At 45.2% G+C, this 24956-nt stretch overlaps 1 protein-coding gene across 16 annotated transcripts in view; it reads left to right on the plus strand.

Annotated features, from left to right (window-relative positions):
- The window catches only part of Tnrc6a (trinucleotide repeat containing 6a), a 164196-nt gene that overhangs the window by 68985 nt on the left and 70255 nt on the right, over positions 1 to 24956 (plus strand). For 5 of the 16 annotated variants that reach the window (XM_006507705.2, XM_017322204.2, XM_017322201.2 and 2 more), the window contains exons 1-2: positions 22651 to 24247; positions 24583 to 24630. The exons of 10 other annotated variants lie outside the window; for them this stretch is intronic. In XM_006507705.2, coding sequence (XP_006507768.1) covers positions 24243 to 24247; positions 24583 to 24630 — 53 coding nt within the window. In that variant the 5' untranslated portion in view covers positions 22651 to 24242. Of the gene's footprint in view, positions 1 to 22650; positions 24248 to 24582; positions 24631 to 24956 lie in introns of those variants that run through there. One more of the 16 variants, NM_144925.3, reaches the window with a different exon arrangement.

A 24956-nucleotide genomic window follows, 5' to 3' on the forward strand; every position in this document is an offset into this window, starting at 1 on the left:
GGCCTACATAAATAATGAGTCCCAGTCCAGCCTAGGCTACAGTGTGAGATCTTGTCAGCAAAACGAAAACAAGATGGTCCAGTCAAACTTGTTCTTTCACCATTTGACTGTGACCTTTTTAGTAAATTCAGGAAAGACTCACTAGCCTATCACCTCACGCTCCAGTTACAGTACACTAAGAAGCCATGCCGCTATCAACTACTATCCAGCTTTCTTGAATAGATCCTTTTTCTCCCCTATCTGGTAGAACCTTTCTTGTACATTCACTTACATATATTCAAAATAACGCTATTGCAAACAACAGTTTGAGGAGGAAAGTATGAGAGGCAATGCTGCTGTTTCTTCAATACCTTTTTGGGGTTTGGGGGGTTTTTGTTTTTTGTTTTTTTAAATCTCCTTTTCATCTTTGGTCCCTAGCTCCAGGGAAGCAGGGACACTTTGGAGCCTGACACAAACCCAATCAACAGTTCATTGTCTGTGTCGGTAACCAGTTAAGAAATCCAGACCATAGCCACACATGCCTTTAATCCCAGTGCTTGAGAGGCAGAGGCAGGCGGATCTCTGAGTCAGCTTGGTTTACAAAGTGAGTTCAAGAGTAGCCAGGGTTATGGAGAGAAAACATGTCTGGAAAAACAAAACAAGAAAGACAAAAACAACAAAAAAAGAAAGGAAGGAAAGAAGAAAGGAAGGGAGGAGGGAGGGAAAGGAGAAAAAAAGAGAGGAGGGGAGGGGAGGGGAGGGGAGGGGAGGAGAGGGGAGGGGAGGGGAGGGGAGGGGAGGGGAGGGGAGGGGAGGGGAAGAGAGGAGAGGAGAGGAGAGGAGAGGAGAGGAGAGGAGAGGATCCGGACCTTGGACCACCATACTGCAATAGAGTATACAATGCTTGAGACAAAGTTGAGCTATGAGTATTATGATAGTGATTGGATTATCACTTCAGCTAGTCACCTAAACGATGCACCTGTGGGGGTGTCTGTGAGGGGCTAGCTGAGATGGGAAGACCCGCCCTTGTAGGGCACCAGCCCATTCATGTTCATTCAGATCCAGACTGAGTGAAAGGAGAGAGCAAGCTGAGCACCAGCATCTATCTCCTGTTTCCCATTTTGAATACCAGCATCCATCTCCTCCTGCTTCCCACTTTGAATGCCATGTGACTCACGGACTCCAGCACCTGTCACCATGACTTCACCAGCTTGATGTGCTCTGCCCTGGAATTGCGAGTTGCTTTTGTCAACTTACCCAAGTTAACAAATACAGATGTCCAATGAATGAATACACTCAGTCCAGCAAGGTCCAGCAGGAAGCCAGACAAGGACTTATGATAAGTCTTGAAGACACCCATAAGATTTGCTGGCCTTGAGGAGGAGGTATGCAGCTCAGTGGTAGGACATTAGCCTAGCATTCCATCCCCAGTATGGAAAGAAGAAACTTTAGTCTTGTGTCCTTGGATACTGTTGATAAAGGCAAGAGGCCAGCATTCTACTACAGCGGCTTTCTGTCTGTGAACTTCAGAAAGCAATCTATGGAGAGCTAAGCCACTCTACAAATGAGACGTGTTACCAATGGTTGCAGATCAGGATTCCTTATGGCACCAAAACCAGTTGAAAATATGTTTTCTGGCCTTTAAAATGCCTAGGGACATCTTAAGTGGTATAAACATGTGGCACGGGATTGGGGCCTGAACAGAGAACTTGCATCTGAGCAAGTTTTAAGAGATGGCAAATGTTCTTCCTAAGTGACAGGATGGGACACGGTGCTTCAAAAAGCTCTCTGGTGGCAGTAAAGAATCGGAAAGGCTTTAGGATGAAAGGCAGAACCACACTGTGAGTGGATGTGTGGTGTAGATGTCGTCAGGGCTGATAACAGGAGAGACATCCAAAGCTGGAAAACAAAATGTTGCACATTGTTCTGACCAGTATCTGAGGCAGAAGAATCACTTGAAGTGAGGAGTTCAAGACTAGCTTAACCACCAAAGCAAGACCACTTCTTAATAATAAGTTAGGGGTTGGAAGATAGTTCTGTGGGTAAAGTAGTTGCTGCATATGTGTCAGAACCCACATAAAGCCAGACATGCTAGCACACATCTGTACCAGCACTTCCGTAAGATAGGAGGTGGAGACAGGAGCATGTCTGTGATGAGAAATGTGTGAGGCAGCACACCAGTTTTTGTTCAGTGCTGGAGATCAAGCCCAGGCCTTTGTTCATGCTGGGAAAGCATTCTGCCAGCTAAGCTATGTCAGCAACCTCCTTGCTTTGTTTTGAGTGTACAAAGCCCCAAACCAAATGTGTTTCCTTGAAGTCTATATTTGATTAGGTGAATGACATCTTTCCAACATGAAAAAAGAGAGAGGTCTTCTTAGGAGGGTGTCTTAGTTAGGGTTTTACTGCTGTGAACAGATACCATGACCAAGACATTTCTTATAAGTGCAACATTTAATTGGGGCTGGCTTACAGCTTCAGAGGTTCAGTCCATTATCATCAAGACAGGAACATGGCAGCATCCAGGCAGGCATGGTGCAGGAGGAACTGAGAGTTCTACATCTTCATCTGAAGGCTGCTAGAATAATACTGGCTTCCAGACAGCTAGGATGAGGTTCTTAAAGTCCTCACCCACAGTGCCAAGCCTACTCCAAAAAGGCCACACCTCCTATCAGTGCCACACCTTCTAACAGTACCACTCCCTGGGCTGAGCATACACAAACCATCACAGAGGGTGAAGAGGGTTAACCCTTCCTGCAAGACCCAGCTTGTCCTGTTGCTATTCTTCCTGGGTAGCACCCACTCCCTGGCCTACCTTAGCTCCCAGTTTGTTTATTCCAAAGTTAAAGTCTCCAAAGAAGGACTACCTGAAGTTCATTGGAAACCTGGAGTTTTAGTTTTGTTTCCTGCTGCTGTGACAAAACTGACCAAAAAATGATCTGGGGAGACAAACAGTCCACCATGAAGGGAAGGCAGGGTGAGGACCGAGGCAGGGACCGAAGCAGAAACTGTAGAAGACCTCTGCTGACTGGCTTGCTTTACTTAGCTTCCTCAGCCTATTTTCTTATATATCTCTGGACCCACAGCAGGCTGAACCTTTCTATATCACTCATCAATTAAGAAACTGACCATAGCTGGGCAGTGGTGGCACACGCCTTTAATCCCAGTACTTGGGAGGCAGAGGCAGGTGGATTTCTGAGTTCGAGGCTAGCCTGGTATACAGAGTGAGTTCCAGGATAGCCAGGGATATACAAAGAAACCCTGTCTCAAAAAAACCAAAAGAAAAAAAAGAAAGAAAGAAGAAGAAGAAGAAGAGGAAGAGGAAGAGGAAGAGGAAGAGGAAGAAGAGGAAGAGGAAGAGGAAGAGGAAGAGGAAGAGGAAGAGGAAGAGGAAGAAGAAGAAGAAGAAGAAGAAGAAGAAGAAGAAGAAGAAGAAGAAGAAGAAGAAGAAGAAGAAGAAGAAGAAGAAAGAAACTGACCATACAAATTCATCTAGTGGGCATTCTAAGGGTCTCTCTTTCTAGATGAATTTATCATCCGGAACGTGCATCAAGTTGACAAAAACAAACAAACAAACGAAAAACCTAAGTAGCAAACCTAGACTAGACTGAGAAGAATGAAGATTCGCGCTGCTTTAAGCCATTAGTCAAGCAGATTGAAGAACGTGGACTTCCTGGCTCTTTCCCATGCAGAAGAATCCATGCAGCTGTGGAAACCCAGGGTTGAGTCCCAATAGGCACCAAGCAAAGAAGGCTGAAGAACAGCACGCGGTGCAGGCGTTCGTGCCTGAGGCCTGGCTTCCATCCCCTCACTGCCTTCCCGACTCCCTAAAGGTGTAAAGCAGACAGACTCATTCTTTCCCGGCCACCTCTTTCTTTTTTAAACTATACAATAGCTTGTTTTTAAAGATGCTAAACAAAATAACTTTTTAAGTATTTTAGGGTTGGTACACATGTGTACACATACACACACGTCAATCAATCAATTAAAAATGTGAAAAAGAAAACAAAAACTTTTTAAAAATTTGTATTATATATATGTATATATATATGTATATATACATACGTACACACATATATATTCTCATTTAAAAGCTTAAAACTTAAGACATAACAGTCTAAAGTTGTTGGATGTGTCTACTCAACCATCAGTGAACTAAATGTCCTTGAGGATGGTCACATCTACAGGCCTGGGAGAGGTCTTGGACTTGGTCTTGATCACTACATTCCAGGTCACTATTTGGATCTGTATTTTGTTGGTATTTGGAAATTAAGTGGCTTGGTTGCTGCTGTTGTGCCCACCTGGGCAAGAAGCCAAGGCCAAGCTGGGAGGCAGAGTCTCTCTCTGTGTAACCCTGACTGTAAGGGAACTCAATATATAGACCAAACTAGCATTAAATTTATAAAAAAATCTGCCTGTGCTTTCCTCCCAAGTACTGGAATTAAAGGTATAGGTCACCACACCCAGACTAAAATTTCTCTTAATTACTTCTACCGTCCCTACCCTTCTCTTCTTAGCCCAGGTCAGCGAATTTTGTGTGCATCTTTTCATGTATTTTCCTACATATTTCCTTTTTCTTTAGGAACCATGTTGTACTATAGTCTGTGCACCTGATGCACCTTAAAAAAAAAAAACATAAATGTTATCTAATGCTACTGAAATGAAAACTCTTTGTTTAAGATGCAGTCAGTCCTGGATACATCACACCTTACTAGAAACTGCTTAGAGGGAGAACCCGGGAGAAAAACTAATATTTACCATAGTTATATGGCAGACATTGCATTACACTATTTGTCAGAAATCTTAATTTGGTCTCAGATTTGAGCCAAATCTCTACTTACCCTGTGGCAAACTTGTAACATTGCCAATTGCAGCTTGCATAAAATACTGATAATCTGAAGAGAGAATCAGAGAGACAGTCACCACCTGGCACCATCATTTCCTGAGATACTAAGTCTGAGTTCCTGGTGGATTCGTCCCTCCCTGCATGCTGGAAGTAAAGCCACACTCAGCATGTTCTCACCAGGGGAGGTTTTGTTGACAGGACAGTGAGTGGAAATGAGTGGACAGCCAAACATGGTGTCACCCACATGCAACCCTAGCACCTGGGAGGCAGAGGCAAAGGCAAAGGCAGGAGGTCCACCAGAAGTTCAAATCCAGCCTGGGTTACAAACAAGTTCCGGGATAACCAGGGCTACTCACTGAGACCCTGCCTCAAAAGAAGGGAGGGAGAAGGGAGAGGAAGGGAGAGGAGAGAAAAAAAAAGCTGGAAATGAAGACAATGTTCAAAATGTTCAAAACATTATTTGTGGTGGGCCATAGGTTGGGCCCTCTCTGAGTACAGAAGAGAAAGGCTAGTGTCTCTGGTGGAGGGAAGACTGAGGGAGAACAACTCTGGGGTTAGAAACAGGCAGATCAAGGGAGAACAAAGGAGCCATCCCACCTTTTACAACCTGCTGGGAAGCAGGCAGCTTCACAGACAAATGATCTCACGTTAGCTGTTTGGACTGGGGCCTGAGGCTCCCAGCTTGGCCTTGGCTTCTTGCCCAGGTGGGCACAACAGCAGCAACCAAGCCACTTAATTTCCAAATACCAACAAAATACAGATCCAAATAGTGACCTGGAATGTAGTGATCAAGACCAAGTCCAAGACCTCTCCCAGGCCTGTAGATGTGACCATCCTCAAGGACATTTAGTTCACTGATGGTTGAATAGACACATCCAACAAGCTTGCCTTGCCCTGTCCCCAACACACACACACACACACACCACACACACACGCCATCCCTTGCCCTTCATAGACATCTTGTTCAACCCAGCCTGTGGACAACTGTTTTCCACTTTAAAGAAGAAATTGAGGCTCTTGGAAGTGAGCTCAGCACTAAGAGGCCTGGGTTTGAGGGTTGGTTCCACACTAAGGGTCTTCACCCCTGAAGTTGGGGCTGCAAATCACAAAAGCCCAGTGTAACTAGATCCCTCAAATTGAGGAAATCTGAGTGCCAAACCTGATGGCTTGAGCTCGGGTTACACAGTGTGGGCAACTTTCCATCATGCTTCTCCATTCAGTTGTTTGTGTTAGTCAAGAAGGCTTCCAGAAGCTTCTGCAGCTACAAAAACCCTTGTGGATATGTAAGTCTGTTTCTCTACTGTCTCAAGCAAAAGCACTTGGTTGAGGCCTCTCTCTCCTCTCCTCTTCTCTTCTCTTCTCTTCTCTTCTCTTCTCTTCTCTCTCTCTCTCTCTCTCTCTCTCTCTCTCTCTCTCTCTCTCTCTCTTTCAATGGAGCCTTCTGTGTTGTCCAGCCTGGCCTGGAACTCAGAGATCTGCCTGTCTCAGCCTCTGATGATTGAGCTGAAGGCTCATGTGGCCATGTCACAAATCTGACCCAATCCCTGGTTGCTAGGGAGAAAGAGTGCACTGGCTGGCTCAGGCTCTGTCATGGACTCCATCCCTTGACCTTTGAATTAAGCAGTTTTGTCCAAGTTTCTAGCAGCGCCAGCCAAAAGGAGAGCGGAGTGCCTTCCCTGGCAGAGTGGCAGCTGATGGGTGGGGAGGGAAGAACTGTACTATTCTCCTGAGCCAGGATTTGAGAAGCTGCCTTCAGAAGAATTTGTGATAAAGGTGTTTATTTAGCTCAAAAATGAGGAGCTAGAAATGAGGGTTCATTCTGGTAGCACTCAAATAATCTGCTACTATCCCAGTGCGCAAGCCTGAACGTTAGAGTTGGGGAGATACTGTAACAGTGACCCTGTCATCCCAAGGGTGACAGGCGGTATGTGCATGATTCTAGAAATGAGCAGAGGCTGTGCCTGATTTCAGTTACTTGCCTAATGTCTGTTTCTCTCATCCTCTGTCATTGTGTTTGGGGCAAATTGAGCCAAGTTGAACATTCTCTTGTCCTTCTTTGAAGACCAGGATGTGAACAGGCTTGGTTTCAGGTATCTGGGTATAGATGTACTATTGTATTAGATGGGTTGCACTCAGAACCCGTTCTTGCCTTTACCCATCTCTTCCTTTTGCCCTAGTCATGAGCTTGGTGGCTGGAGCCCAAGCACTCATTCCAAGGCCATGAAAGTCGCTGACTCCTCAGTCCTGATCATTTAAAATGTTGAAACTATAGGAGGGAACTACTTATGCCTGGGCAGCTTTAAGTATCTTTTTAGAAAATGTTTTAGAATTTATTATTCGATATGTGTATTCACATAGGATATTTGTGTGCGCACGTGAGTGTGTGCACGCCACTGTATGTGTGTAGACGTCAGAGGACGGTTTGGGGTGTCACTTATCCTTCCAACGTTTTCCCATGGACACAACTCGGGTCATCAGGTTTGGGTGGCAAGCACATTATCCCTGGGAACCATTTTGCCAGCCTACATTTCTTCTTCCTCTTCTTCCTTGGCTCCTTTATTGGTAAGCTTGTTTCTCTCATTGCCTCATTACACAGATTGGTGAGAACAAGAAATCCTCATTGTTTAGGGTCTCATAAGGTGAAGCATGGTCCACAGACCCGCAACAGCAGTACCTGGGACCTTGCCTGAGATGCAGCTTTGGGCCTGTCCCAGATCCCAAACAGAACCCCTAGACTCCTCAGTGCCCTTTACAGTTCATCTAGGTGAGGAGGGAAGGAGGTTCAGAGGGCAGCTCAGCAGGTAACAGTGCTTGCTGCTTAAGCATGGGGACCTGAGTTTGGACCCCAGCACCCATGTAAAAACTCCTGGCGTACCTGTCATCTCAGCCCTGTATGGGGGGGGGATGTCCCCCTGGAGGCAGGCAAACCAGCCACAGTAGCCAAATTAGAAACCTTCAGGTCCCACGGAGAGACCCTGACTCAAAAACAGAGCACATTCCAGGACAGCCAAGGCTATACAGAGAAACCTCAACAACAACAACAACAACAACAATTTTAAAGCACGGAGATCCATAGTTTCAGTGATTGTAAACTGTGGCTGAAGGCCACGTCACTCATACAAAGATGTTGTCTGGGCTCCCCCAGAATGGCTTGAGTGACACTTGTGGTACCATCAGCCACATGGTTTAAGTCTGAAATATGCCCAGGCTTATGTATTTGAACACTTGCTCTGCCCTGGTGCTGCTTTCTGGAGAGGTCATGGGAACTCTGGAGGCAGGCCTTTAAAGGTTAGAGGCTAGCCCACTTCCTGCCTGAGCTCTCTGCCTCCTCTCTGCCACTGCAATGTGACTGGCTCCAAGCTTCCTGTCATGCCATCCCGCTGAAGCTGCCACAGCTTCTGTAATCAGCTCGCTTGCCCTGGACTGGAATCCCTGAAATGGGAGTCAAACCCTTCCTCCTTTGAGTTGCCTGTGTCCTGTATTTTGTTGCAGCAATGAAAGCAGTAACGAATGTAATTGGGTTAGCTCACCATAGCTGGCTGTAGAAGAGAAGGAACCAGTGGGGCAGCCAGAGAGAACAATGTGCTGAGAGTAAGTTCCTATACAGTATTTACTATGTTCCAGGTGCCGTTAGAAGCACTGTGCCAGCCGCCTATTTAATCTCCACGGCAACCGTATGACTCATTCCATAGATGAGTAATCCAAGGCACAGAAAGGGCAAGTTTCAGAGCTGATAAGCTACAGAGCCAATACTAGAAGCCATAGCATCTCTGCAGAGTCTGTGCTGTTTTTCTTGAGCTCACCTCAGACTTTGGGGCGAGTTTTAGAGGAGCTAAGAGCCTGCAGAGAGTATGGGCCAGACAACAATTTGTGTTTCTGTTCCACCTTCAAGTCAGCGAGGCCTGGGGAGCAAGGGTTAAACACATGTGTTTGTTGAGCACATGGTGGGAATGTGCTGTGAACTGGGGAATACATGAGCAAGAGCTTTCTTCTGTCTTCACAGGCAGCGTGGGGGTGGGGGAGAGGGAGGCAGCGGGCAGGGGGGCGGGGAAGAGGCTATACATGACCAACGTGTCCTGGGAAGAGGTGTGAACAGTAGAGAAAGTCCATGGGGCACAGACTAATGCTTCCAAGAAGAAGAAAGATTCTAGAAAAGACCAGAGGGTGGCCAGAAGCTATACAGTTTACTCAGTGTGCCTGTGTGCTAGGTGCTTGAGAGGGGGGGCTAACAAATACAGAAGACTGGAAATGGGCTGGAGAGTCCTGAAAACCTCCTCTTCTCTTCTCTTCTCTTCTCTTCTCTTCTCTTCTCTTCTCTTCTCTTCTCTTCTCTTTCTCTCCTCCTCTCTTCTCTCTCTCTTTACCCATCTCTCCTTTCTCCTCTCTCCCCCTCTTTCTTTTCCTTCCTTCCTTTTTCCTTTCCTTTTCTTTCTTTCATTTTTCAAGACAGGATTTGTCTGTGTAGCCTTGACTGCCTTGGAGCTTGCTCTGTAGACCAAGATAGCCTCTAACTTACAGAGATCCACCTGCTTCTGCCTCCCAAGCGCTGGGATTAAAGGCGTGTACCACCGCTGCCAGGCTGGAGTCTATTTCTTATAGCCAGCCCTCAGGGGCGGGTTTTAGGATCTTGCATTTTGCAGATGAGGAAACTGAAGCTCAGAGAAGCTTAGCAGCCAGCCAGATGCTAGTGTGCCCCAGGAAGTTCAGCAGCTGAAGCAGGTTCGAAGTCCAGATCTGAGGCAAAGACGGTGTTGTTCCTTCCCCGTGCCATTCTGCCCCTTGATGCCAGGCACCCTGTGCTATCTGTGCCTAGATGCTTGGCCCAGCAACAATGCCAGTGTTGGGTGGCAGCCATAGCCCTGAAGGTTTCTTTGCATTTGCCTCCTTCTCTTGCTGTTCTGAGCTCCTATTGGCCTGGATCATCATAGTGAGGGTACTGTGGCTGTGCTCAGTAAATAGAGGTCCAGGATGACTGGCTGCCCCCCCTTGCCTAGCTGGCTGGCTTAAACCAATAAGAAGCCAGAAAATATCCTATCTAAGCATGCCCATCCCAGATCCCTGACCCTATACCCCTCTATGCTGTCCAGCTATCATGGTAAATGTCTCAGTGTAACTCCTTAACAAGCTAGAGGGTTCCCTACCACCCCTGCGCTAACAGAGTTCTCTGGTGTTTGTTTTGGGTTTTGATCTCTCACTGTCCTGATGCAAGGAAATCATGAGATGTGCTACGGGCACCCCAGCTTGAATTAAGGAATGCATATGGTATAGAACCAGGGAGGTGGATTTGTGTCTCTAGAGAAGAACATTCAGTTCTGGGAGAAAGGATGCCAAAAGGCAGTCAATCTAGAGGAGGGTGTCCAGAGAGTGAAAGGCTTAAGGCCAAAGTGAGTGAGTAACTCTGAAAGCATTTGGGGCTGTCTGGCCTGGCTCAGATGACTCAGGAGAAGATAGCTCAGGAGCAGCTCTTGTTTGCTGGTGCCGGCACAATCCATTTCCTTACTTGCAGCTGAGGCTCACTCTCTCTCTCTCTCTCAACCCTGACCAACTCTTCTAACCTGCCTCTTTCAAACCCAGGCCCTGCTATCTCCTCTCTCATTCGCCACTTCCTTTCCTTATTGAGACAAACAAGAAGAAACAAATGGCTGTGTGCGGAGTAAGGGGTATCAGAACAGATCCTTCTGTTTATGTGTCCATCTGTCTGGGCTTACAGAAGATGGCACGGCTTCTACCCGCATCATCACCATCCAACCCCACCCCCACCCCGCCCCCACCCCGCTCCTCGGCCAGTTCTTTCCGCTCCTCCTATAGAGAAGCACAACTCTTGAGCTGACGATGGTTAGTGGGGATTAGTGCTTCCTGCTAGTCCTGACTGATGACCAGAGTTTGAGCTAGGAAACCCACATGGTAAAAAGAGAGGACCCATCTCTCGAAAATGTCCTCTGATTTCTACACATGCACCATGACACGTGTGTGCCCACACACATGCATGCACAATAAAAGAATCTGTTAAAAAAAAAAAAAAAGTAAAAAGCTTAAATCTTTCCTGTCCTTCAGTAAACAAACCCACTCCCGGCCCGGCCTCCTATGGTCTGGTAATAGTGTGTGCACGCGGTTTTGGTTGATTGGTTTGTTTGTTTTGAGACAGGTCTCACATGTAGCTCAGGCTTGGCTGAAACTTAAAATCATCCTGCTTTAGGCTCCTGGAATCAGAGACTAACATCATGAGCCATAATGCCTGGCTCCATTCAGGCAAACTTCCTGCGTTCTTTCCTACCTAGCTCTGTTAAATACTTCCGATCACAGCAGAGTAGTGCAACATTCCACTAAACAATAGCCAAATGTTTGATTGCCATTGCTGGCACTCGCTTTATTGAGCTGTGGCATAACCCACAGATCCTAAAAACTTACGCATTTAAAAAGTATGCAATGCAATAGGGATATTCACAGAACCATAAACACAATTTGAGAAGACTGTCATGACTACCACTATCATCTCCCAATCTCCTGCCCCAGTCTTAGGTGACCGTTCATTTGTTTCCTGTCTCTGTGGATTTCTCTGTTCAGAACAGGCCGTGTAAATGAAGTCAAGTAATAGCACGTGCTCTCTCCCACCCAGCTTCCTTCACTTAGCAAAATAGTCCAAAGTTTCATCCTCATGGTGGCATGGATCAGCTGTCCACTAGTTTTTACAACAACTAGCCTTACTGAATAATATGTACAGGTTCTACATTCATCTCTGCCTTCTTCCGTTGATAGACATTTAAGTTATCTGTACTTCTGTTAGAAAGACAGTGTGATACACATTCATGTATAAGTGTTTGAGTGCGCATTTTCCTTTCTGTTAGGGAAACATCTAGTGTTGGTAGGTCCAATGAGAGTTTGGCTTTTTGCAGCCTTGCCATTCCTGTGGGTAGGGCAGGAGGATTCCAATTTACCTATATTCTTGTCATCACTTGCCATTAACGGTCTTCCTGATGACAGCCTTCCGAGTGGTGTAAAATGAAATCTCACTGTTGCTTTGTTCTGCATCTGCACGATGACTCTTATGCCTCCCATCTGTCTTAGCTCGAGATCCTGAGCATCTTTTGATGCTCATTAGCCTATTGTACATCTTCCTTACACATGTAAAGCTTAGGAGCTGTGCGTCTGTCTGTCCTGTTGTATGAGCTCCTCATTTACCTTCTGTATGTAGTCCCTTGATAAAAATATGATGTGCAAAGATTTTTCTCATAATAAAGTGCTCTGCTTCCACTCCATCAGTGTTTCCTTTGATGCATCCACTGTCTACTTTGGATGATGTCACATTCCCCTTTTCACTGTTGTTCCTTGTGCCTTTTAGTGTCCTGGCTAAGGAATTATTGCCAAACCCGGCATCATAAAGATTTATGAGCCTAAGACGGTAAAATCTATGTTTTCTTCTAGGTGCTTTGTAGTTATTAGTGTTCATCTCTGATCCAGCTTAAATTAATGTGTGCACATAATATGTGGGAGGAACTACAATGAAGGGAAATGAAAGTTTGTCATGGGCACTGCCTTTATTCCTTGGCTTTTGGATATTATTTGCTCCAGGGTACCTTGTTTTTTTTAAAAAAAACAAAACAAAACAAAATAAAAAAACACTCCTTTATAGCTTCAAGGTGGTGACACATGCCTTTAATTCCAGCACTTGGGAGGCAGAGGAAAGCTGGCTGGACTACAGAGAGAGTTCCAGGACAGCCATAGCTACACAGAAAAACTGTGTCTTCAAAGACAAAACAAAAACAAAAACCAAAAGAAAACCAACCAAACAAAAAACCCAAAATCTCCCTCCTTCCTCTTTGAATTGTTCAACTTTCTTATTGTAGCTACCTTGACCCTAGTGTGACATTGATTTTGGGGACCATCACCTCCATTCCTTTGATCTGTGTGGCCATTTTTACAGCAGTCTCAAACTGCTAAATTAATGTGCCCTCTTGGTAACCAGCAGTACAAGTCCTCCAACTTTGTTTGTGTGTGTATGGGAGAGGGAGAGAGAAGAAGAGAGGGAGGGAGAAGGGGAAAAGGGGGAGGGAGGAGGGGGAGATGGAGAGGGAGAGAGGGGGGGAGGGAGGGAAGGAGGGAGGGAGAGAGAGAGAGAGAGAGAGAGAGGGAGAGAAGAGAGGGAGGGAGAAGGGGGAAAGGGGGAGGGAGGAGGAGAGGGGGAAGGAGAGGGAGAGAGAGGGAGGGAGGGAAGGAGAGAGAGAGAGAGAGATCTCGCTCTTGAGATAGGACTCTGGGCCCTGTCACACTAATCAAGTTCTCCACCACGGAGCTATTTACCCTGAGCACTAACTTTGTTTTCTAGCAAGATTGTTCTGTCAATTCTGGCTCCATTGAATTTCTCCATCAATTTTAGATCAACCTGTTAATTTTTACAAAGAATCCCACGGCGATTCCTCAGAAGTGACTGTGATTCCTTGGTGTGTCCTCGAAAGAGATTGTGGGATCCTTGTCCTTTCTTTCTCTTAACATTTTTTTGTGTATGCATGAATGAGTACATGTGCATTTTCATGTGTGCGTACATATGTGAACATGTACCTGGATGTATGCTGTTCAGATGGTAAAACTCCACACCCAGCTGACCTCCCAGGAAGTCCCACTTTTTTGTTGTTGTTGTTTTTTTGTTTTTTTCAAGATAGGGTTTCTCTGTGTAGCCCTGGTTGTCCTGGAACTCACGCTTTAGACCAGGCTGGCCTCGAACTCAGAAATCCTCCTGCCTCTGCCTCCCAAGTGCTGGGGATTAAAGTTGTGCGCCACCACGCCCGGCTTGGAAGTCTCACTTTTAAAGTTTCTAACATCTAGGGCTGGAAAGATGCCTCAGCTGTAAAGAGTGTACCCTGCTCCTGCAGAAGACAGAATCCAACCACCCACATCCATGGCTCACAGCCACCTGAAACTCCAGCTCTAAGGGATCCGATGAAAACACTTAGGTTCACATGCACACACCCATACACAGAATATACAGTCATAAAGTTAAAAATAAGGTATATGTGTATTTATATATTTAGAGAAAGTTTCCACAGCTCAGTGGTACCAACCTGGGGACTAATCCTTGAGGGGACACGGAAGATCTAAACCACAGGACTGACAGAAAATGAGGTGAACAGCAAGTGACGGTGATGGGAACAGGAAGAAAACATGAAGGGTGGCCTCCCCTGTGGTCTGGAATTGGGGGGAAACTTTAGAAACGAGATCCCCAAACTCACACAGTAAAAGAAGCCAAAGTGAATGCATAAACTTAACATAGCCAGAGTATTAAAGTACCTTAGACCAAGTTACAAGGCAGATAACACAATGGTTAAAAACATTGAACATATGGAGCTCAGAGGTAGAGTACTTGCCTAACTTTGCCTAGTGGCCAGGGTCCAATCCCTAGCACGGTTAGTTAAAAAGTTGAATTTTTTTAAGGTTACTTAAAACATAAAAGTGCTTTTTACATCCCATACCGTAGACAAAAAGACAACTGCTTTAGTATACAAAGATCTTTCATAATTAAAAGGAATAGATAGGAACTGTTCCTAAAGAAATTTAGATTATTTATAAACACACACACACTCACACTCACACACACAGAGAAGGAAAGGAAGGAAGAAAGGGAGGAGGAAAGACTGACAGACAAGCTAATTAAAGTAAAGGAACGGATTGACAAAGCACTCCTCGAAGTGGTAAAGAAGATGTGTGTCTCTGGTGACAGATGAGGATCTGAGCTGGTACAACACCCCCTGACAAACTGATAACACTCATTATGTCGGAGCTGTTACAACCCCTCCCTCGGAAAATTGCTAATGTTCATTATGTTTAACCCAACTGTTCCATTTCTGAGTCTCTGCCACCAGTGTTTCAAATACATCAACGAATGTGTAAGCAGAAGAAATTTTAGAATAATTACAAACTAGCAGAAAAGTTTGAAGTACTCCAAAGGGCCCTTTTCTCCCTGAATCTGTGGAAAATAAACTGCCAGCCATTTAGAAATATATCCAAATGTATGCCTCCTCTCTTTGAGAGAAAGGCACACCTTATTTCCTGAATAATGGGAAGTTTTAGTCTCAGTACAACCACTGAATTCAAGCAATTAACATGGAAACCATCAGATCCTCTTAGTCCCATGATTACAGTCATACGGAGGACCCAGTTTACAATTAAATGTTGCCTTGTAATGTCATCTTTCCTTTCTTTTTTCCTCCCCCTACTGTCTGGTACCAGGGATAGAAACCAAGGGACTTACATTAGGCAAATGCTCTATCATTGGGCTATATCTCCAGCCTTAAAAAAAAAGAAAAGAAAAGAAAAGAAAAGAAAAGAAAAGAAAAGAAAAGAAAAAAAGAAAGAACGAACGAACGAATGAAAGAAAGGAAGGAAGAAACTTCCCTAAGTTGCCCATGCTGATCTGGAATGTTCAGTCCTCCTCACAGCTGTCTCCTAAGTAGTTAGGATTTCAGGCCTGCTTCATCAGACCTGGCTTTGACCCCCTTTAGCCAGCAACAATTCCTTCACTTTCTCTTACTGCTTAAAATCTTGGCACCCTGAAAGCCAGCAGCTCACCCTTGGGAAGTTTAATTTGTGTGAGTTCTTCACGATTGGATTCAGACTGTACATCTCGGGCAGAAAGAAGCTGGAGTGATGCTGTGTTTTTCTCTAGCATCCTCCCAGGGATGCTAGGCTCACCTGTGCAGGCCCCAGTGGTGCTAACTTTGATCAGTTCAATGAGATGATGGTATCTTTTCCCCTCCTTTTAGTTTATAAGCAATTTGCGGGAGGTATTTTAAAATGATGTAAACACCCCGTTTCTCATCAGAGTCTTTTGAAACAGCTTTATTGATTCACATATTTAAAGCACACAATTTGATGAGTTTTGACATCTGTCTACAGCTGTGAAACCATCACTACAATCAAGAAAGTAAACGTATCTGCCGTCTCCCAACATTTCCCGCTTTTTTGTCATCCTTCCCTCTCATCTCCCCCCCCCCGCCACACTCTTCCTGTCTTCAGGCATCCATTGACAGCTTTTCTATTACTAAGGAATAGTTTATATCTTCTGGAACTTTATACAATGACTCATCCAGTCCCTGTCATCTTCCCTCACCCCCTGGCTCTGGCCCCTCTCTATCGGCATGAAAACCCTGAAATTCCTTCGTGTTGTGCCTGTCAATTGCCCACCTCTTTGCTGATGTATACTGTCCTTTTGTATGTAGAAATCACATTTTCTATACCTTGGTTGGGTTTAGTTGATTGATTGATTCATTATTATTATTTACTTTGTAAAAGGCAAAATTTTATTTCTCGTAGTTCTGGAGCTTGGCAAGTTCAACATCAAGGCGACTGAATGTCTGTCGAGAGTTGCTCTCCACTTCCCCAAGGGCTGTCTTGTTGCTATATCCCAGAACCAGGAAGCCATTGGAGCATTTTTCATCCCCACTCATTAAGTAAAAAAAAAAAAAAAAAAAAAAAAAAACAAACAACAAACCAGAACAATCCCAGGTTACCGTCCGTTTGTAGGGAAGTCAGGGCAGCTATGGTTTTTCTCAAATTGGGGGTGGGGGGGGGGATTGCATTTTGTCTTCAAAAATTTCATCCTATGCAAGGAGCAAAACATTTGTCCTGGAGTCTCCCCCAAACCATGCATGTGAAGTTCTTCCGCAGTGCACTGGGCATCTTCTCCATTGTATATTTTCAATTTCTTGTTACACTTATGTGTTTATTTACTTATGTATTGTGAGTTGTAACTGTGTGGTCCATCCCTATCCCGCCATGTGCCATAGTACATGTATGGAAGTCTAAAGACAACGTTCAGCTGACAGCCCTTGCTTTCCACTCTGAGGGTCCCAGAGATCAAACCCGAGGCATCAGAATTAGTCTGCCAGCAAGTCCATTAAATTATCTTTACGAATCTATTTACTTGTTTGGGGAGAGGGGACACACGTGTGTCAGCATTCCTGTGGAGGTCAGAGGATAGTCACCTGGGACTGGGAGATGAGCTTTCGTCATCCGGCTTAGTGACAAGCACGTTTATCTGCTGAGCCATCTTGCTGGTTCTACGTTATGATTTCCCCTGGGCCCCTGAGTACATTCTTCCCCGACTATTCCACACTATCTGTGAACCCACATTTACTTTGTTCCGTTTGTTGAGTGGTTTTTAACCCCCGGTCTCATGTACATTCATGACACGCATGTGTTACTTGGTTCTCAACGTGACCCTTCCAGGCTCTGTGAGGTGTCTGTCTAGCTCTCTCTTATCTGATACTGTAGTCCGGCAGTTCTCAACCTGTGGATCACAACTTTGAGGTGGGTTGAACAACCCTTTCACAGGGTCCCTAAGACCACCGGGAAGCACAGCGATTTACATTATGATTCATAACAGTAGCAATATTCCCATTATGAAGTACAAACGAAGGTGACTTTGATTGGGCATCACCACAACATAAGGAACTGTGTTAAAGGGTGGAGACGTTAGGAAGGTTGAGAGGCACAGCTCTAACCTGGACTCTGGACTCAGAGGCCATTCTGATTGACAGTGTAGCTGGTCCTCTGGTGTTACTCTGAGGTAATTGTAGAATTTGCATCATTTGTTTCCCATCTCCCAGAGGTCACTGCCCCCATTGCTTGATTTCTACTGTTTTTAAAACTGTTATCTCATCATTTTGTCTGTTTTTTTTTTTTTAACTTGCTTTGAGAGAAAAGGGAAATATTCTAGTTAATCCATCTTGGTTGTAATCATCAAACTTTAAACGAATGAATATATTTTATGAATATATCTTTGTATAGATGTATAATTTCCCATTATGTTGTTATAATACCTTACAAGCATAATGCATTTTAATGTTCAAATTACTTTCAACTTGGTCAGGAGGCATAAGCATCATTCCTATAAAATACTTAACTCGGGCATTTCTGGGCTAAAACCTGTAGCCTGGGAGCAGAGGAAGGTAGCCTGGATGACAAGACAAGGGGCATTTCTGGAGCAATAACTGATTCCTTTGGCTGTAACTATCTGAGGGACCTAGTCAAGAAAGGGGGTACCCATTTGATCCTCACTAAAGCCATGAAGATGCCTGGTAGGTCTGGTGGCAAGTTGGGGCATTATTGGAAGAATGCTGTTGGCATTTGTAACAGAAAGCAAACCAGCAGTCGAAGAGGCCAGGGGAGTCTAGAGAAATCCTTTTAATACCAGTGGTCCTGATGGTGACAGACAGCTGCTTGGCAGAAGTATGATGCTCCTTAGCAAATATTAAGGAAATACTAGAGAAGGGTGTATGTGACATTTGTTCTTTATTCTACAGACACCTTCAGTTCAGTGTTTGGGCCTCCCAAGTACTAAGCTAAGTACTGGCGATACAGCAAATACAAGGGCCAATGAACACTCTGCTGTCTGGGACCGGATATGTCAGCAGTGGCTGGATAAAATAAATCAACTTGTGAAAAATATGAGACTCCAGCCCTGAATGCTCCAGGAGTCCTTTTACTCTCACTTCAGTGACAGGGAACTGGAATGATGGTGAATAACTATCAGGACTTGACTCATATCTGTATTCCGACGAGAATCAGAGAGTCTCGGAGAAGGTTTGCAAAGGAGGCTGGATATGAACTCCACTTTGAAGTAGAATTCATTAGGTAGACACAATGGGGAGGAACGGTTTTCCATTCACACGGAACAGTACATTCAAGTCACAGAGCTACTGCAAGACCCAGGAACTGGCAGCAGTTCAATGTCCCAAGATCATAAAATAGGGATTCTGAGAAATGGGGCAGGGTAGACTCTCATAGGCCTTTTCTGTTACGTGAGAGGTTTCAGATGGTGTTCTACAGAGTGCAACTTCTCAGGAATTTTCAGCCTTTAAGCCATTCAAGATCATTTAGTGGCAGCGGGAGCCCATCGGGTTTACTTGCTAGAAACACCACTTTGGCAGTATATTTAGATGGAAGAGATAAGCAGAGCTAGGAAGATAATTCGTTCATTAACAAGCATTACCCGGCGTTCTTCTACCTGTGGAGATGGAAGTGACAGGACAGACAGGTGCCTTGCCCTCCTAGCTTTGCAAAGATTCGGGAGATTCAGAGACTAAATAGATGGCAGTGACATTTCGTTACAAATGTGATGGGAAGTCCAGAATGGCTTCCGAGTACGTGACTGGGAGCATCAAAGCCAGGGAAGGAACCTGAAGAGATAAAGAGAAGCTGAGATTTTCCTGATCAGGAAGACAGGAATCCTTTAGAGAATGAAGACTAAGTGCCTGAGGCAAGGTGAGCAAGGGAGGTGATGCAAGGTCAGGACTACAGGTAACCCTGGGAGGGAGGGAGGGAGGGAGGGAGGATAAAGATACTAGACTTGGAGTCAAGAGTCCTCAATGCCTTTGTGTTATTTTAAGATGGACAGTAAGATGATGATTGATGGTGGTGGTGGTGGTGTTTTTATTTAAAGTAAGAGCATCCAGACTGCTGTGTGGAAATTGTCCCGACACACTGCAAATAGAGTGAGCATGGGGTGGGGGGGGTTGGGGGGCTGGAGGGGGGAGAATGACCCTTCACCCACTTGGGAATGCAAGTGGGCACAGATTATTTCAGTAACATTCTCTTGTTTCTCATATAGTTAAATGTGCATGTATTCTGGGATGTGGCAGTTCTATTCTGGAGGTATGCTAGTCGGCTTCTTTCTTACCATAACAAACTCCAGAGATAATCTACTTAGAATGAGGGAAAGATTTTTTGTTTGATTGTTTGTTTGTTTCCAGTTCACCATTTTGGACAGTTGGGCCCATGGTCAGTTGATCCCATTGCTTATGAGCTTGAGGTTCAGAGTACACTACTGTAGAAGTGTAAGACAGAGCAGAGACGCCCTGTAGCTGAGAAGGCCAAGAGAAAAGGAGCAGAGGTTCCCAGTCCTTGTCAAGGGCCCACCCTCAAAGACTTGAGGTGGTCTCACTAGGCCCTACCACCTAAAGAACTACCACCTCCCAGTAATACCACGCAGGGGTTAGAACCTTTAGCACGTGACCTTTAGAGGTCATTTATAACCCAAACTATAGCACTAGGTATTTTTCCAAGACAAAGGAAAAAAATGTGCCCACTGTTGTGTTAAGTTTTCCTGGGGAGATGCAGGCAGACTTCTACTCATTCCAAATGGAGCGTCCATCACAGACCAAAGTGATAGTGCCACCGAAGGCCAACTAATGATCAAGGTGTTTACTGGGCTACTTACAGCAATAGGAATGAAGAGTTATGGGAGCAGGGGTAACTCAAAGGTAGCCTCATCCCTAGAAAGCTCACCCCAGCCTGGACCACTCAGGAAAGCTGCGCCTCCCAGGCTTGCAGAATGACCACACGTAGCTCCTTTGCTTAGAAAGTCTCTTCTTCCCAGCCATTGCCGGCTGCTGGGAACCTTGGAGAGGAACATTGTGAATCCCAGGCTTCAGCTTTTCCCAAACTGGCGAGGGGCTTCCTCCCGTCTCCAGAAGGTAATGTCTCAGTTCAGAGGAAACTGCCCCAGAATTGTCCACCAAATGATAATAATAATAATAATAATAACCCCTCCCCCAACCAGAAACAACCACTGACCAATGGGAAGATGGGCAAACAAATTGTGGTATATCATATTATATTGTTGCATGTACCAAATTTGTTATTTTATCGATAACTTTTCATTTATATGACCTTCTCTGATGAAGGTGCCCAGCGAGCATATGGGAGCGAACTGTAGAAAGGGACTGAGAAGAGGCACAAGGGAGTTTTCTTGAGTGATAGAACTCTTTTCTATTGATTGTGGTTGCGGCTACATGAATGTATGTGTCATGACTCATGAGGTTTTTCACAATAGATGGGTGAATCATGTTTTGTGTAAAGTATAGCACCATAAGGAGAAAGAGGACCCTGGGTTTTCAAGACGTGTTGAGCGGTGTCAGTGAGAAAAGAAAGGAAGAAAAACCTAAGAAGATACTTCCAAAGTGAAACGTCCTGCCTTAAAGCTAACCTTTAGGTCTCTAGTTGGAACAGTTTAAGGACTGGTCCTGTTACTACTCAGCGGTCTTTTGGCTCCATTACAACATGCTTTCTATGTTTTCCCCTCTCCCATCTTGATGATTTCATCAGTGTAGTATCAGACTTCCTTCGGGTGCACGCCTTGGCTCTTTGATGATAGCACAGAGATGTCCATTAATGAAGCACACAGCTGGGATCTGTCTCTGCAGCTTCAATCAGCTGCACGCAGAAAACCTGTAGGACAACACTGCATCTGTGCTGGCTGGCCACAGACTTCCTTGTCATTCTTCCCCTGTTCTCTGCTCTAGAGCAATGGTGTGTGCAGCGTGATTAGTTTAGTGTGAGGTGTAACTCACTAGACCCTGGTATGCCAGTCTCTGTGTGGGACATAGACCTCTACATGTAATGTAGTCTTCTGAGCATTTACACACTGAATGGCATTGTTACTTTCTCCTTTACAGTGTGTGTGTATACATATATATTTGAAATGATATTTGGTAGAATGATTATATATAGTGGATTCGATTATCAGTGATCACTATTTTGGGATGGCAATGGATTGTATCGATGCACAAACCCACACACACACATATAATCTTAATCACTTATTGCTTACATGACTTTGGGAAAATTAATCACACCTGTTGGCACAGGGGGTGTGTAATACTCCTACCTCAGTGGGAGGTACAAAGACAACAATTAGTGTCTAATTAATCTTTGTATAAGGTACTTAGAATAGTTTGGGATAACATTCACTACGCACTGGAGAAATCCTAATTAGATGAAGTAAATACACTCTTTCCAGTAAAGTATCTACGTGTTCATGTGTCCAAGTTCTTTCTATTTATTAATGTGTAGACTTTCTAAAGTTTAAAGATAAAGGATGGGGATATCGGTCAGTGGTATAGTGTTTACTTAGCAGACATTTTTGCTATACTCAGCATTGCAAAAAATTATTTACGTGTATGAGTGTTTTGCCAGTGTATATATATATATCATATACGTGCCAGGTGCTGAGGAGGCCAGAAGACATTGGGTATCCTGGAACTTGAGTTATAGACAGTTGTAAACCACCATGTGGGTGTTGGGAACTGAACTTAGATTCTCTGGAAGAGCGGCCAGTGCTCTTCTGACTACTGAGCTCTTTTTTACAGCCTCAGTTGTGGTTTTGATAGAGGAAAAAGTAATCATTACCTTCCAAAATTATAATTTGTGAATTAGTCTAATCACTTAACCTTGGTAAGGCAAGGAATATAGAGTAGAGAAGATGGGTGTTGAGGTAATCACAGGAATTGGGCAGAAACAAAGGCAAAACATTATAGGAAAGATTCTGTCTTAATTTGCCTTCTATCACTGTGATGAACACCATACTGACAAGCAAATTGGGGAGGAGAGGGTTTATCAGCTTACAGTTCATAGTTCATCATATAGGAAAATCAGAGCAGGAACTCAAGGCAAGAACCTAGAGGCAGAAACTAAAGCAGAGACATAGAGGAGTGTGCTGCTTACTGGCTTGCTCCCCATGGCTTGTAGCATGCTTTCTCATACAACCTGGGATGGCCTCTAAAGAGCTTCCATATCAACTATTAATCAAGAAAATGCCTATAGAGTTGCCTACAGCAATTTGATGGGGGCATTTTCTCAGATGACTCCATCTTGTATCAGTTTAACAAAGAACCTAACCAAAGTTGATCCTGTGTGTGTGTGTGTGTGTGTGTGTGTGTGTGTGTGTGTGTGTGTTATAGATCACTAGAACTCAGGAGAGAGAGATAGGCAGATTTCTGAGTTTGAGTCCAGTCTGGCCTACATAGGCTAGCCAAGGATATAGAGTAAGACCCCCATCTCAAATAAATTAAAATGTAAAAATTACTAGCATTTATTTGTTATTCTTCATTTTGCAATTTGTAATTTTTTTCCAAAAAATGTTTATAGGGTGTTCATAAAATTAAGAACACCAAAAGAAGAAAAATGCAAAACAGACGTTAACATGCTGGCTAGTTCCTTTCTGGGCATTCATCCACTCATTAGCTAACTACAACACACATTTCTCCTAGAGCAGAAGCAGACAATCACAGAGCTTGTTTCATGGGAGAGACTGGAGCAGGTTTAAACCAGTTAAAGGACTTAGAATAGAAAAGGGCAAAAGAAGGTTGTCTGCAGAGCGAGTTTTCTGAGAAAGTAAAAGGGAGTAGATTTTAAGTAGAGGAGAAATGTGCAGATTACTAGCATTATATGCACCGAATATGTATGTACCTATGTGCATTATAATATCTTAATGCATTATATTGCAGCATCCCCCTTTGGGTATGTATCTTATTGTATTTACAATCAGGTATGTGTCTATATTGTAATTTAAGAAAATAATTGTAATAATTGTATCTTCATGTATTATATTACTGTATCTTATTTTATCTACATGTAGACTTACATACTTTACCTACAGACATGTATCTTACAGTGTTCACATGTAAGAATTTTTGGGTGTTCACATGTCTTTCTGAGAACTAGTATGGCATCTGCGTTTCCATTCTTTTATTGTAACCAAGACCCCAGGTATTGCAAGTAGCTGCGTTTAATGCCACCTCATAGCATTAGATGTCGTAGCTGGCTACAGTTATTCAACCTTTCCTGTGCATTTGAGTTAATATCTTGATTGTGAAGTACTTAAAAGTGATACCCAAATGGTTATTTCTTGAGCAGAGAAATTCGTGCAAGTGGAATTGCTGAGTCAAGGGTGTGTAAAAATTTGAGGCACAAAAATAAAAAAAATGAAACTTCTGGGATGCATTCTTCACCTGGGAAGAGGCACAAATCGAGAGGTTAAATAAATGTGGCTGAAGGTCAAAAGTAATTAGATGTGGGTGAATTTAAAAAACGGCGCGGGCTAGTCTGGCAGCGGCAGGGGTGGAATTTGCGGTTTGCTGGATTTTTTTTTTTTTTTTTTTTTTAAAGGCGTGTTTCTGTAAGGGAGGGGCCGGGCCGAGGGGAAGGAAACTTGTGTCGCAGTAAAGAAGGAGGAGGGGATGGTCCGAGGCAAGCCCGAGCCAGCCTCGGCGAAAAAGGCCGCGCTCCGCTCTTGCCAGGCCCCAGAGCCGCTCGTGGGGAACCTCGGAGTTCCCCGACAGCTCCGGCGAAGTCCTGGACGCGTCAGACAGTTGTCAAGTGGCTGCCTCGTCCGGCAGGCCTAGTTGCTAGGACCTCCATCTTGGGGCTCCCGGGCCACGGCGCCCCCGGAAGGGGTTGCGAGTGGGGCATTCACTTCCGGTCTGGGGCCTGCGGCGGCAGCGGTGGCGGCGGCGGCGGCGGCGGCAGCGGGACGGTGTAGAAAATGGCGCTGGTGCAGCGGCTCGGGCCTGTCCCCGCGGCGCTGCGGAGGGCTTGAGGCTCGCGAGCCTCGTTCCCCGCGCCTCACGCGCTAGTGCACTTTACACACATGAGGTGAGCGGACCGGAGGGGAGGCTCGCTCGGGGGGCCAGGAGCCAGCCTCCGGCGCTGCCGCAGGACCCCCTCGGGCTGATGGGCGGCGGCGCGGGGCAGTCCCCGGGGGGACGCGGGCGTGGGCGGGAGTCCCGGGCGGTCCGGGAAGCTTGGTCCGGCGCGGGCTACGGCTCTGGGCTCGGTCGCCCTGGGCTCGGCGGCCCGCAGCGCTGCAGCCCGCAGCCCCGCCCCTCCCCCACCGCGCGGGCGCTCTGCCGCAGCAGCTCCGTTTTCACGCGCATCCCCTCCCCCCGTTTTTTTTTTTTTTTTGTGTTTGTTTTTGTTTGCTATTTCAGAGAATTGGAAGCTAAAGCTACCAAAGACGTAGAGAGAAATCTTAGCAGGTAAGATGGGCGAGCCTTCGGTCTCCCGCCCCTTTATAATCGTGTGTTTCCACTCTGCTTCGCTCTTCCTGGGTTTACGGACCCCCCCCCCCCAACCTCCACCCCCACCCCCCAACCCCGTGTCATTTGCTTTCGCACTCACGGAACAGACATTCGGGAGAAACGGCCTCAGGGAATATTGCATGGGGGGGGCATTGCAGGGAGACGCGTAATTACGAGTGTGTTCGTTCTTAAAAAGAAAAGCAAAAGGCAGTTCTTGTAAACTTAGTTAAAGCATTCTCACCCTTTTAGAATTTAATTAGGGGACTTGTGCATTAATTACTATT

The sequence above is a fragment of the Mus musculus genome, chromosome 7, assembly GCF_000001635.26.
Source record: "Mus musculus strain C57BL/6J chromosome 7, GRCm38.p6 C57BL/6J".
NCBI classification, from domain to species: domain Eukaryota; kingdom Metazoa; phylum Chordata; class Mammalia; order Rodentia; family Muridae; genus Mus; species Mus musculus.